The sequence below is a fragment of the Erithacus rubecula genome, assembly GCF_903797595.1.
Source record: "Erithacus rubecula genome assembly, contig: SUPER_Z_unloc_2, whole genome shotgun sequence".
NCBI lineage: Eukaryota > Metazoa > Chordata > Aves > Passeriformes > Muscicapidae > Erithacus > Erithacus rubecula.
Window position 1 is genome coordinate 13,654,015 of NW_027635860.1, and position 15,357 is coordinate 13,669,371.

A 15,357-nucleotide genomic window follows, 5' to 3' on the forward strand; every position below is an offset into this window, starting at 1 on the left:
GTCTCATCTAAAATTAGTAGATAGGGCAAAAAGTCCTGGCAGATGAGGCAGAAGACACAAATGCCCTCTCCAGGAAGACCCAGCTGACTATGCACATTGAGAACCATGAGGACAGTATCTGGTGTGAACTCACACTAATTTGTGTGCCAGTACTCTCTGCAGTGATGCAAAAGGCTCCAGCAAAGGTTGGATGACGAAGCACAGTAAGGGATTCGGTGGCACTCAAAGAAAATTGGTCTTTTAAAGAAAGGTAATCAAATACCACATGAGAAGAAGCACCATGTAGTTTGCCAACAGAGGCACTAAGAGTTTAGGAAGCGCTACTAACAACACACGCATTAGCTGAACCCATCTGTCCATTGGGGTTCGTTTTTTATTATGGAATTTTTGTTTCATTATTAAATTTTATATTTTAACAATCATTAGAAAAAACATTTTGTTCCTTTGGAGACCCGTCTTGTTCAGAGCACTAAGTAGATATAGGTAATGCTATTCTGACAGCAATTTGTAATCTTCCAGAGCTTGATTTTTCCATTTGTGTACTGTCCTTTGCTGTGGAGAGTTTGGGGAAACCTGGAATGTCAGTAAAGCGAAATCTGTATAATATGACCAAATTACTACCCTAGAGACAGGATCATCCAATTTATGCTTTTCCTACTGCTCGTGCCCCTGCCCGTGCCACCCAGTTCTGTCAATCTGCTTGCTGCATCCAGCTCTTCTCACAGGCTAATTAGTTTGTTGGCTGTTCAGGAAGAGACCTTTTTAATGCTACACATTCATATACTCTACATAGCACAGGAAAACCTTGCTCACTCATTAAAGCCCTACTGGTAGCACTAAAATAATTATGATACCACCCACATAAGAGGTAGCTCACTAACACAACACTTAAAAGACCTCCTGGAAGTGCTGAGGCATGCAAGAGTAATGGGGAAAATAACTAAACAAGCCCTTTCAAACCCTTCATAAGAAAAATATTTCTTTTGTGACTGATTTTTGTTCTTTAAAATATATTGTTTTGTCTACACTGCTTTATTCATCATTCAGTTAAAGATATAGAGGGACAAAAAAACTTGACAATACAAATAATAAAACTTCTCCACCACAAACAATGTATTAATAGGTAGCCCAACCCCCAAACATTTCTCTCCCTCTGAGACTAACTCAGGACCACGGTTTTAAAACTAATTAGCAAGGTAACCTTTTTACTCTTCCCTTAGGAAATCTACTGTGGTCGATCCAAAAAATATCCAATCCAAAATTCAGATCTAGGCTTCTTGCCAGCCATTACAGGACTAATTCCCACAACAGCCCAGAGAGTTTTAGCCATACTTAGCATGCAACTAAATATATGTTTACAGCTAAAGCACAAGGTGTTGTTTGTTGTGTGAAAACTTTCTATTATACTGCCCATTCTTAAGAGCTAGAAGATTTCACTAAAAATTGAAATCTAGCAGCATAAAGCCACAAGTCGTAATGCACACAAATACACACAGCAGCAGTGTTTGGCTCCCTTACAAGCTTTTCAGATGAAGGAGCATCAGCTTTTCATTATCCTTACACAGGCAAACAACACAAGCAGCCCTTTTTTGCAATTGTTTGTTATAGAACAGCCCAGGTGCAAAGGCAGCAGCACACACTTGGCCAGTCACTGTGGCAGCATCTCCATGGCAGGGCAGGAGCACTCCATAGGTTTGCACACAGCTGAGGTCCCACATTCACATGACCAGGCCAGTGCTAGTGCAAGACCAGGTGAATGACAGAAGTGGGATAAACACCTTCCTAATCCATGGGAAAATCAAGAATCATGGTGGCTTCCTGACATTGGACTGGTCAGAGGATAAAGCCTAAAGCTAACATTAAATTTTCACCATTGGAGCACCATATGAGAGAAAGCAGAACAAAAGGATGTACCCTAAAATGTGCTTTTATGTGTCTCTTTCACAATAGAGATGCAATCCTCTTTCATACTCATATTTTCATATACACCACTAAATACACCCTGTGTATGCCTCTGGAAATATTCCCAGGAACAGCCATTTCTATTTTACTTGAAACCACAGCAAAAAGAAAACCACTTTTGAGAGCAAGAAATACCTACCTGCTCTTCATTCACACATCAAATTTCTCAGGAAATCAGAACAACCATTTTTAACAGACTGTCTTTAGTTCACAGTTGAATCTGGTTTTCTTCTTCATGGAATGAAATGGTTAGAATTCATCAAGGAACTGAATTAATCAATTTCTGAACTACATCACAGAATTTAAAATACAGGGAGTGGGGCAGTCTGTAGCTCTCAGTAGCAATCTGTAATCTTCTGCTTAATACTGTTCTACATTTCAGTCTTTATATGATCAACTTCTGGTTAACAGAAGAAATTGGCAAATATTTAGCCAATTCAATAAGTTATTACTATATATAGATCAAACAGGGTATTGTGCAATCCTAGCATCACAAAACACTGGCTTCAAAACTATAATGGCTTGACTGAATTTAACATAGGCCAGGCACTATTCCCTTTATAATTTTAAGGTAGTACGAAGACCATCCTGTGAATACAGCACTGACTCCTCTTGCTGAGCACCCCCTGCTCCTCACCTCTGCCTGCAGCAATCCTGCACCAGCCTTTGGCAGGGCAGGCACCACTGCTCCAACAGACTGCCTGCTTTGGCTTAAACATCTCAGCCTGGCTGAAACACCTCATGTCTGTTTAGGATGGAAATGCCCCAGTGGAAATTGGACATTTCAGATAGGGGGTGAGTCCCTGTCAAGGAGGCTCTAGAGAACATGGGCTCAGGGACACAGAGATGGTTCAGGCAGAGTGAAAATGGCATTGCCCAACACACCCTGAAACAGGTGTTCAGCTGGTGTTTCAGCAAGTGAAGGAGGCTGTGGTGCACTCAGGGACACTGCTTCCCAGGCACTGCAGGGCCAAGTGAGGCTGAGCAGCACACAGCACCAGACTCTGGCTTCAGGGCATGGTATTACAGAGGAAAAAATATCCTACTTTTATATAACATATTTTTACTATATCTACTTTTAAAATTTAGTTTTCAACAACATTTAGCATTTGATTCAGTTCCCATCTACGATGTTAATGGATACTCCAACTTCAAACAAACAAAAAAACCATTAATGGGAACCTGAGCCAGGAAACAGTGAAAGCTAGGGGAAGTATGATAATCTAAAGCTTCACAGGCAAACAGCACAACAGGGCAAATTTTATACATGGCAGATCCAGTCCTCGGTCTCTTACTCACCGTTTGATGACTTCGGTCACAGTAGCGCAGTCCAAAGTAATCTATTTCCACCAGGTTTAAGTGACGAAATACGTAGCCCAGGACAACCGACCCCTTCGTTGACTTCTGTGGGAAAGAATTTACAGAGCCTAATCACAAAGATGCTCTGCCTTTGTCAGCTATGTGCAGTGGCATTCATGCATTCAATCAGCTTTGTCTAAAAAAGAAACCAAAAAACCAAAGCAGTTCCCAGTGCCTTTAACAAAAATTTCAGCAGGACAGATGAAAATATTTTACATGTTTAAAAAATAATTCTGTAAAATACTATTAGGAAACTGGCAAGGTAGAAGTTACACAATACCAAAAGAAAAACAAGAAAACAAACAGACAAACAAAAATCCCATAGCTTTGGTGAACACAGCACTTTTCAAATCCCACTCACCCTTCCAGTACAGACCTGTCACTCAAACTCTGACAATGGAGATCAGGAGGCAAAACTGCCCTTAAGACCTAAATTATATATCATTAACTTCTCTGTTACAAATCTTTGTAAATAAGGTAAGATTTTATTTGTTTTCTTGTAAAATATTTTTGGTAGTACAAGGAGGAGCAATCCAACACCTTGAATTGAAATAATCCCACTGTCATCTTGAATAGCACTTCATTAAGTGTCTAGGACAGTATTTGCAAACAATGCTGGGGGCAATATTGCAAACAACATTGTGCTGTTGAGAATGTTCTATAAAAAGCTCACTTCCACCTGAATGCCTCGTATTTGTTGGTTCGCCTGGCAGCCAACAACAAACAGATAAGGAAGATGGAGAATAATTACACAGAATGATCCCCCCTCAGAATCAATTAGAGCCTTTGATGACTACAGTATGAAATTTCACAAGAAAACATGGATATAACTCATAATTACGTTTTGCTTAGCTGCTTCATATTTTATAAACTACTATACTGTAGTAAAATCACCCCAGAGAAAAGAAATGAGCTGTGGGATATTGTTTGTGCAACTTCACATTCTAACCTATGAACAGATAATTTCAAAATTAAAATGGCAAATAATGTTGATCTAAAAATCCATTGATTTCATTCTACTGATGAAGTATCAATCACATCACAATGGTGAAGGCCTGTTTTTCTTTTCAGCAGGTGCATTTGGTCAGTGTTCATATCTAATCCCACAAGCAGGGACAATACAACAGTTTTGGGTGGCCAGTCACATACTAAACAAGACATAACAAGGTAAATATCTCTGGAAGGCTGGAAATTGCACATTTATGTTATTCACCAGATTTACTGTATATTTGCTTAAAGCAGGAGATGGACTTAAAAGGTTCTCTTTATGTAAATACATCAGACTGGTTGTTTACACCAAGCAACTGCAATTACATATTCCCTCAGTGCGTATAGTGAGCCTTAATGATGAGCCACAAAACAGAGGGGAATCTGGGGAAAAACATGACTAAGGTAAGCAGAAATGCACTAACTTTCAATTTATCATGTTGGATAAAGCAAAGCAATAACATCAGTTTCATCAACAGAAACTGAACTCAGGTTTTGAGAGCAAAGCAGGACAAGCTGTAGAGTGACTATCAGGAGTACTGCTGAAAAAAAGATGGAACAAATCAAAACAGACCTTAAAAAATACTAAAAATACAAATTTGACTACTAGGCAGTAGGGATTTAAGACTGAAATAGTAATTGTCCTTGCTTGTTTTATTTTTAAATTAGTTGTCATACAAATGAAGCAGAGGAGACATCCCATTGAATGGACATTGTTATCTCATCATTCATATATTGGACTTCATGATCCTGATAAGCCCCTTCCAACTGGCTTGTTCTATGATTCTGTGTCATATAAGGCAAATTACCTTCAGCACTCTTAACTATTTCCATCATAATTTAAAAAGTACAACAGTATCTTGGGAACCTAGGACTGGACAGGCATCTTTAGAAATAGACACAAGTTCAAAATAAACAAGCAGCCCGGACTCCAAATGACCCATGCAGATAAATGATGGCAACACTTCCAGCAGGGCACTAAACATTGAGAGAATGTCTAGACTAAAGGATCTCCAGCATCAGCCACTCAGAGTTGGCAGTTTTTAACACAGTTAACCACAGTGAGGTCAACAAGCCCTTGCAGAAGGTATAAAAAGAGCTGGACATATCGAGTGGTGCCCATCCAAGCCTTGCTCAGCTTTTGTGATTGTGTGAAGTGCAAATCTGTTTGCTTTCAATGAGCTCTCCACTCCTTATCTGGCCAGTACCATTATTCACATCATCAGCTGGTTTTATTAATAGCTCTAAGAAACACTGATTGAGCCACCAAGATGAATCTTCCCCTTTGCCATTCAGGCATTTTACCATAATAGTACACAATCCTGGGAGTAACCAAAGAAGCCTAAGCCTTACTCAAGCTCAACTCACACAACTCTGCACCAATTTAAAATACCCTTCTTGCTGGAAGTCTTCTGCTTCATTCAGTTGAGGACAGCACTAGGAGTTTTTGGGATAGCTTTCCTTCCATTGACCCTAAAGCTGGTGTGTTATCCCCAAGAAACACGCACTTTTCAGACCTAGTTTGGTTAAAATTAAGGCTTCCTTTCTTTCCTTTCAGAAGTAAAACATTTTTAAACTGCTTTTTGCTTAGACTGCTAGGCAGAGAGACGACAAATGCCTGTTCATTTATTCTCTTTCAACACAGCTCAGTTAACACTTCAGTAATTGCAGGTCCTGCAGAAACAGGTGATCTGGCTGTGAGGAAAGGCTGAGCAAACCCACCCAGCTTACAATGGCTGGGGGCTCTCCACCTTTACAGCAGCAAGATGCTCAGTGCTTTGGTTACCCTCAGCCAAAACAGACTGCATGTCTGTTTGTAGTCTCCACAGCCCTCTTTGCCAATCCCTTTCACATCTTTCAGCAAAGACTGCTGTACACAAAGAAGTGCTTTGGAAGGGAACAGCCAGGATGTGAGCCAGGACCTATCCTCACACCCTTCAAGCTTCACCTTCCTTAACCTCGTATTTTCCCAGCACTGGGGAGCACTGTTCCTTGTGAAAAACACTGGTCAGGTAAAACACTGACCCTTGGTGAAACCACTGCAGACACATTTTCAGTTGAAGCTCTGATTTTTAGCCAAATGATTTCAGGGTTTCATGCAAGTAATTTTCATCTTCAAGTTGAATCAAGAGAAGTTTGGTGATGAATCCCTTAGTTACTACTTCTCAGTCCTGAAACACATTTTTACCACATTTGCTCAAAGTTTTGCAAACTAAGAGAAGCATCTTATTTCCTCTGAAAAAAATTACAGCAAAATACAGCAAAGCTGGAAACCAAAACTATCAAAGACATTAACAGGATTACATTCACATCATATGGCATTGCAAAAATTACATAATCTGCCTTGCATTAAGCTCAGACTTGAGAAAGGTTTGCATTCTTAGGGGTTAACCCAAGTACATTTGAAAATACCATCAGCAATGCTTTCAAGCGAGAACAAAGAATTGTTTCAATGAGTCATAACTTCTTGCTTTACATGTTAGCAGTGTGGCTTCGTAAACCAGAAAGGCAGGTTTATTCTGGCTAAAGAAAATGACAGCCAGAACATTCAGGAGAAGGCTGATTTAGCTGCAGCTTTCTTAATAAAATTGAAATTATTCTTCTAAAAGCAGTACTATAGTACTGTGTTTTAACATATTCATATTACTCTATATTTAGACACCAGAAATTTTTATCTTCACACAGCTCATTGCTTTTTAGCTCCAGTGAGGTTTTTCTTGTAGGATATTTTTCACTTTTTTCTCTTGTGTTGTACAGAGCAGTGGAGGCCACATCAGAACTATTACTGACATTAACTGAATTTAAAGACAAAATCTCTGCCCCAGTAGGATGCTAGTCCCTCAATTGAAGGAAAAGTGCTATAGATAGTGAAGTCTCTTGTTATCAAAATTGAGTAATGCATTGTCTTTTCTAGATCAAGTAGATATCATGATGTTTTTCTCCTGAAAATAATTCAATCCACACACTCTACCTGTTACAACCCAGAAAAAAGCTACAGAAGATGCAGAAGAATTTATGAGCCTTTGCTCAGGAAAAAGGCAACCCTTGCCTTTTGAGATGCCCATCAGAGTCCCCCTGGATGCAGCATGCTTGGAGGCAAAATTGCAGTACTTGCCTTAGGTAAAGGTTACTAAGGAGAGATTAAAATTACGCACAAAGGCAGCAAACAATTATGTGTGAGAGCGAGCAGACACAGAGCAGAAATAGGTATCTACAAACAGCATTTTCTCTTTTTGGCCTATTCTTCCTCCTTACTTCAAGCTCAGAAAAGACTAGATACCACTGCAATTTTCCATCATCTTCCCCAGACAAAAGCAGCAAGGCATGAAGTCAAAGTTCTTGGTTTTTGACAATGAAGACTAAGGACCCCTTCTCCCCAAGGCAGTGTGCCACCCAGACCTCAATTTGCATACCACATGTTCAAGCAGAGAAAAGTTTTTAAATTAAAAATGCTAAACATTTACAAATATTCACCCAGACAACAGCTTAACCTTAATTTCCAGAATGCATGTCCAAACAGAGAAGAATTTACATTAGTGTTATTTAATATGCAAGGCATTCCCCTGCACAATCATGTAACAGAAGTAAATACTTTCAGAAACTGAGAATTTAACAAATACAAACAAAACATCACAGGCTGCCCTAAGTATACATCATTGAAATGAACCATCCAAAAGGTACTAATCCATCCCTGCCTCTCTGCTTGTATTTCACTGGCAGCAGACATGCCAACATGTTTTCAGAGGTTTTTGTGTGAGAACTCCTTGGATTTATGGACATAGGCAAAGATCTCCCTATCGCTGTTCCCAAGACTTGGCACGCTGTCTGACCTGCCTGGATGTAACAGAACAAATTCTAAGTACTGTATATTAAGACACCTGCAGACCAGTTTAGCTTTTACTAACGGTCAATTTTTGCATTACAATCAGAAAACACTATTCCAGAAAAAATATCTGAAGATGGACCATGTTTTTCTGGTTTTGCAATTATTGTATCTGTCACAAATTAATCTGCTCAGGGCCAACTCCTTGAGAGAGGGGCACATTCCTAGGAACATGGGCTCCAGCCAGTCAAACATCTCCCCATGTAACTACTGGCTGGAGGGCACTTTAAGGCACTGTCACAGATGGATGTAAACTAATTTACTTCACTCTGAAATACAGAAGAAGTTAAAGAAATGAAACTTTAAAATTGTTTGGTTTTATGGGAAATTACTTAAGTTCAGTGGGATCCTTTTTGGGGAGAAGATGTAAGCAAGTATATTTATATTTGCATGTTAAAGCAATGCAATTTGGGCCTGCACACACATTAAAAGGAATTTTCTAAACATGAATCAAAGCCCAGTTAAGACAATAAAGGGCAAATAGAGCAAGCGAATAAGTAATGGGGAGACAACTAAATTTTGGAAAGGTAATTAGATATTTACTAGTGCTTTAAAATTATCTCTCCTCTGCAATGAATGATATTTTACAAGATGGCAGCAACTGGTTCTGTTTAGAGTAATTCTAGCCATATAAATTTTATTTTAAAATCTATTCACTAATTTATCCCCTGATATTAACATTATCCAGTTAATTAGCATCAACATTCACTGTATGACAGATGAGTTAAGCTACCAACAATAATGCATTTCAAGTTTTCACAGAAAAGAGCTTTTCTGAAGAAGTGAATACCAATGAACATTTCCATCATTCTCATGTACTTTGAATAATTCTACACCTAAGAAAGGAACTATGACTATAATAATGAAATTCAAAAATGCAGAAAACAAGCACCTATTGGGAATGGTGAAGATGTAGGTTACTACTGCTTTTCTACTTATTGAAACTGCTCTTCACTCACAGCTGTGTGACATGGTGTACCTTCTTGTCAGAAGGCCCTTTACTTCAGGAGCTGAGAAGCTCCCTGGTGGAGCACTTGATGGAAATGTTGCCCTGGCAGACAAAGGATGCAGTACTTACTTTTGGTACATTCACTCTAAATAAAGTAAGCATCCCCTCTTTTCTAGGTGATTTTCATGACATGGTTTCTGCAATTTTTTTCCCATCCATTGAAGTCTTTCTTGAAACCTTTCTCATATAAACTTGTTGTAATTTTAAAAGTCTATTTTTTCTGCTGCTTATTTTGGCATTCTTGGTTTGTGCTTTTTCCCCTTTTCTTATTATTCTTTTGTATTATTTCTTCTTTCTTTTGTCTTCCTTTATTTCTCATGTTTTATTACAGCAATATTTCTATGTTAGTTCTGTCGACATGCATACAAAATATCAAATGAGGAATAAATACATAGGTACAACCGTTTTTGTACCAGTCATCTAGTTCTGGTATGTTTGGTTCTATTCCTCCTATTTGTGATATTGTGATTTCTGCCTTTATGCCAAAGGGAGGCACTTGAGTTACCAAAGCCTCAATCCTAACACTCTATCTTTTCCTATGGTCATCCACTTAAACACCTCTTTTAAATTAGGTATAGCATGCATTTTCATGGAGCACATTAAACTGATTATGCATAGCAGTTTTAGAGTACAGGGATTAAAATTTAAATATGTCACTTGCTTTGTTTAATTGCTTTAAGTGCAAGACTGACAAGCAAGAGTGTCAGTAAGGAGTTGAACTCTAGAAGGCTTTCAGAAAGGGAAATGTTAAAAATTAAAGACTAGACACTCACTCTGTCAAACTGATCATTTTGATTTTACTATTACTTCAGCTGTTAAACAAAAAGTATTGAAGTTATATTCTTGTTATAAGAAATTGGCTCAAACTATTAGCTGGCAGAATGGTTAGAAGGTTTTTTTTATGTTAGATTGTTTGGGAAGTTTTTAGGAACAAAAAGAATGGGAAGGAGAAAAGGTCAGTGAACACCTTGCCAATCCTTAGTTTTGCCATTTTTTCATTCAGAATGAATAGCTGTACTGTCAAAGCTGACAATACCTGCAGAAGCCTGTTTGTACAGAGTTCCACTAGACTGAGCAAAAAACAAACCACCTCCCCATGCTCTCTCTCCCTCAGCAAAGCCCAAATTTGATGCTTTGCTTACCACCTGCTCCCAGCCTTGTTAACCTCTTTGCCTTCAAGTTGCCTCTTCTTTTCTTAGGATAATTATTTCTGCTGCTCTCTAACTTACCTGTCACATCCCCCCATTTTTCTTCCCCCTCCTTTAGTCTCCATTTCTCATCAATGTTCTGGTCATGAAGTCAGCAACTTAATGGTAATTCGAAAGTAAATAATCAATTTATTATTTAACTCTTCATTTCTAAATCCCCATGTTCAAGAGCAAGAGCTACAACATATAGAACATAGAGGCTTAAATCTCCCTCCTCAAGTGAATTCACACCTTAGAAACCTCTGTCAAACTCTGTTAAAAAAAAATATTTAATAATTTCTTATATTTTCCTTCTTCAAAAGCAATGGTGCTAACACAAATTTGCTTATCATCTGATTCCATTAATTGAACTGTCTCCTTATCAGTCAAGAGATATTACAAGAGAAAAAGTTACAAGAAAAAGAGTGGAACCTTCTCAGACACAAAAGTAATGGAAAAGACAAAGAGAGGACATTTTTCATGAAAGAGCAGAGACACCTTTTCTCCCTAGCTCTGGCATGGGTGACTCAGAGAAGAAAGAGAGGGGGACATATAAAACAAAAATAGTAGGTCTCTCCATTCAACAAGCCTTTCAAAGCACATAGATCTTTGGAACTTTACTCTTCCACCACAAACCTGAGGGACTCCTGTCCCACCACAGAGCCACTTATATCCCAAAAAACCTTTACCCAAATACTTCATCATTTTTAAGATTTAAAAGTTTCATGTCCAGTTCAATGAGGTTCAATTTCTCACTTGGGCTGACACCATCAAATTACTTACTTCTTCAGTGGTGACAGAGAGAAGGCAAAGGAATACATATATTATCGTAAAAAATGTACATGCGTTTTCTGTACATCTTTGATAATATGATTACCATGATGCTTCCCAGAAAACTGATTTCATTATACTGGAAACTTAATTCTCATTTCAATTTCTCATAATAAACATTTGGAATTTCATATTAAAAAAATGAAGATTGACATTTTAAAAAATGTCTTCATTTTTTGCTTAATAGACATTTCTCATTATAACAATAGGGGATACTCTGCAAGTATTTCTGTTCTAAAAATAGTTTTCCAGATATTCTCATTAACAAATGCCACACATACACAGACAAAAAAAGCAGTCAACATGTTTGCACCAGGACAAGAATAAGTTACCCATTAGCAGACCACAATGGCTGCTAATGGGGAACTCTATACACCTGCATTCTCTCCTTCCCCCTCTAGAATTTCTGGCTGTCCTGAAGAAATGCTACCAGTGCCACACACTGCATGGGCTCATATTACCATTTTACTGGTGCTGGGCTGCATTAAACTTTAACAGGCTTGACTGAAAAAAAAAAACAACATAAAAGCCTCTGCATGGGAAAGGAAGGATGCTGACGGAGCCGTGGCAGCAGAGGGGGATGAAAAGGAGGTTTGCATCACAGCTCCCAGCTCTTGTCATCCTCTGCTAGTGCTGCCTGGCCCTCACACCCACACTCACAGCCAGAGTGCCTCATTCAGCTGCCAATCAATTCCTGAATAATTCAGCTGTCAGTCAGCTCCCGAATCACTGCAGATTCCAGCCAGCCTTCTTTGGTTTTCTTTTTTTTTTTTTTTTTTTTTTTTTGGTAGAATGATACCCCTGCACATAAATAAACACAAAACACTAGTGTTAAGTTAAAATAACAACACACATAATTTAAATTTCAAGGATTGACAGAACCTCCAAACCTTTAATCCACTCTTTTGTGTGTGTGTCAGTGTGACCAGTTTTTTCCCCTCCTCCAGGAACTCACACAGGACTATCACTGTCTCATCCCTGGCCCACCAGGACCTGATAGGGTCAGTGTGAGGCAGCATCCTAACAGGACTTCACTGATAAAGTCTGGGGAAATCTCTCCTGAGAGAGAGATCCCAGCATCTTAAATGGGCTTCTTTTAGGTATATCTTAAAAAAAAACCCAAACAGAGAACACCACATCTCTGGTGTGGTGACCATGCTGACAGCAATTGTAGTCTTTGCTCCAAGATTTTCTCAGACAAAAGTTGCCTGGTTTTCTTTTTCTTTGACACAATTTTTTCTTCTTGTTTTGCACTTGGAAATAGCTAAACTGATTTGAACAAAGCTTTGTGAAATAATTCATTGCAGAATTTGAAATCTGATGAGTGGAAAACCTACAAAGAGAACAATCAACTCCAGTAGGTCTAACAACCCTCTCCCTTGCACCTTCCTTTTAGGAAAGTCCCGCAAGTTTCTGGATTTACAGTTATTTCTTCAGAGCTTTCTTTTAAAAGTTAGTATTATTCTGAACAAGTTCTTGGGCAAGGAACTTTGTGATAACACATCTAGCCCCCTATGAAAAAGTAATACCAAATATGTGGGAAACTATGCCATATTTTAGTGATATTTTCTTTCCCTGTGGCATCCATTCTTTTTCCCTTTTAGCAATTAAACCTCTCAAGTAGTGACTTGATGTTAATCACAGTGATTCAGGCAAGCACACTTTCAAAGGCAATTAAAAAAAAAAAGAAAAATCCACAGTCACCTTTATTAGCATCTCTACCATGTGTATCCATGAAGGAGAATATAAAGCAATAATATACATGTGCAAATCTAGATTATTTCTTTACTGCCACCTGATAGGGAGATTAGTGATAAGCATGGCATAAAGATCTACACACAATGGCACAGGTGGCACAGGCGCAATGGCAAATATGGCACAGGTAATTTTGCAAATCCAGATCCTTCTTTCTTTACATTTAATAAAAACCAACAAATATGTCTGTGCATTAACAAAAGACGAAGAGATGTAAGCAGTTAACACATTAATGATCATAGTTTGTATTGTGACTCCACTGAAAAAAGGCATCCTTGCAGCATATCCATTATCAGACTCAGTTAATTTAATTAGTCAATTAAATGCCCCAGGCACACCATCCTTTCCTATCTGCTATACTCTAGGAGTCTACTTACACATCTCACACAAGAAAGAAAATAGTTTTCTTAAAACAGCTTGCTGACTATAGACATGAAATCTCAAACATATTTCACATTAGGGGAAAAAAAGGAGTCAATCATTACCAGAAGAAAACAAAAATATGCTCAAGATTTTTCACAAGTGATGTGAAAATAACTCATTCAGATTTAAATAAATGTGAAATTTCTTACTGACTTTTAAGGCAGAGAATTTTAGAATATTGTTAGAAACAAGATTTTAAGCCTTCAGCCTAAAATTTTCTCACAGTGGAACTACTGGTCTCACGAGCTTAATCACCTTTCTCTGGATGCAAACAGAACACAGGTCCCAGCTATCTCCCAATAAGCAAAGTAAAAAAATGGTGATTGCAATAAAAGCAAAAAAAAAGTATAAAAGTGAACTCTGATTGTAAAAACTCTTCTGTTTGAATCGTGAGCTTGCAGGCAAGCCACTGGTGTATTGTCAGGAGTCTCCAGCAGAGAATCTCCAGCTGTTACTGGTGTGCCCTGCCACAGAGCACTGGATGAATGGCAAACAACCATGTTTTAAAGGAATTATTTTAAATACTGATAATGCCCAACACAATTCTTTCACTGCAGGCGAGTCATGACTTGTTCTGCAGATTAGACCATTGCATTTCAAATAGAAGATCACTACTTTCATTTTTAACTTGCTCAAAATGTACTTGGTTATGTCCAAATGTCAAAGGTAAAATTACTCATCTCTGACCTGTGGTGAATACAAGACTTTCGGCAGCATTACTTTTGTTACAGTAAATTTAGCTTACTGGGTGAATCGGATAAAACTCTATTCACACTGAAATACAAAAGAAAAAAGAAGAAAATCCCAACACAAAAAAAAAAAAAAAAAAAACTAAACAAAAAAACCCCCAAAAAAAACCCAAACCAAACCAAAACAAAAAAAAAAAACAAAAAAACCCCACAAAAAATCCCAACCCACTCCCCCCCCCCAAAAAAAAACAACCAAAAAAACCCAAAAAAAACCCCACACACAACCTTATGTTTTAAATACAGGAGGTACAGGAGGTTCTGTTTTGATCTGATTGCTTGAGGATAAAATAATGTGGGTTTGCTTAGAGCAAAACTAGCAGCATATTCAATAGAACTTAATAAAGTAATAGCCTCTAGACTTCCCCTAGCATTTTAGTTGAGGCATGATTTCTGAAAACTTTTAAGGTCTCCACTCCATGTGCACCTCCACCATGCCCATACTCATACCTTTGTTAATGGGCTGCTAAATGAGATATATCAAAGTAGTGCTTCTTGAAGTCCTGCTGCAAAGTCAGTAACTCTCATTTTCCAGAATTAATTGTAACTAAGCAGCCTTCCTTGTAAAATATAAGGTCTTAATTTTTACATTCCTTTTTTTCTGGTGATATAAACTTCTCCTCACAAAACTTCTCTGCTGACAATAACCATATCAGGACTGTTATATGAAATAACATCCAAAACTAGATTAGAATATGTATCTCTTTTTATGTACATGTTACAACATGTTTGTAAAATTATTCTTAAATAAACATATTTGTTTAGAAGTGGAGGAGGCTGTTTTATTATTTAGGGCAATCGCCAAAATACTGATGCTTCCAAGCCAAGGTGAGATTTGAAACCTCATCCCAGGTAGCTAACAAAAGAAACACAGACACTAAAACTGCAAGATTGTCTCTTTCCACTGAAAGGTCCAGTTCTATATGAGTCAAAGTAGGTTTCAGTACATTTTTTCCACCAAAGAAGTCTAAATCAAATATTTAATTTCCTAACAGGTGTTGGTCCAGTATCCACCATGTTAAAGATTCATCCCAGCACTATTCCTCCCCGGCTCTGCTGCTCAGCCACCACATTGTACTACGAAGTCCCAGCCATGACTGAGGATCGAGGAATTAATTTATTTGCCCTATTAGCTTTAGCTGAAGTGCCCAATAACAAGTGTTCTCAAGGACAGTCTTATCCAGCTTCCCATTTGTAACCAATCCAGCAACTCTC

The 15,357-nt window shown here is 38.2% G+C and overlaps 1 protein-coding gene across 4 annotated transcripts in view; it reads right to left on the reverse strand.

The window, feature by feature from the left end:
* Positions 1-15,357, reverse strand: part of LOC306814850 (band 4.1-like protein 4A) — a gene marked incomplete at its 3' end in the record, with an annotated part of 74,122 nt that overhangs the window by 24,676 nt on the left and 34,089 nt on the right. For all 4 annotated transcript variants that reach the window (XM_079331329.1, XM_079331331.1, XM_079331330.1 and 1 more), the window contains exon 2: positions 3,262-3,366. In XM_079331329.1, coding sequence (XP_079187455.1) covers positions 3,262-3,366 — 105 coding nt within the window. The remainder of the gene's footprint in view (positions 1-3,261; positions 3,367-15,357) is intronic.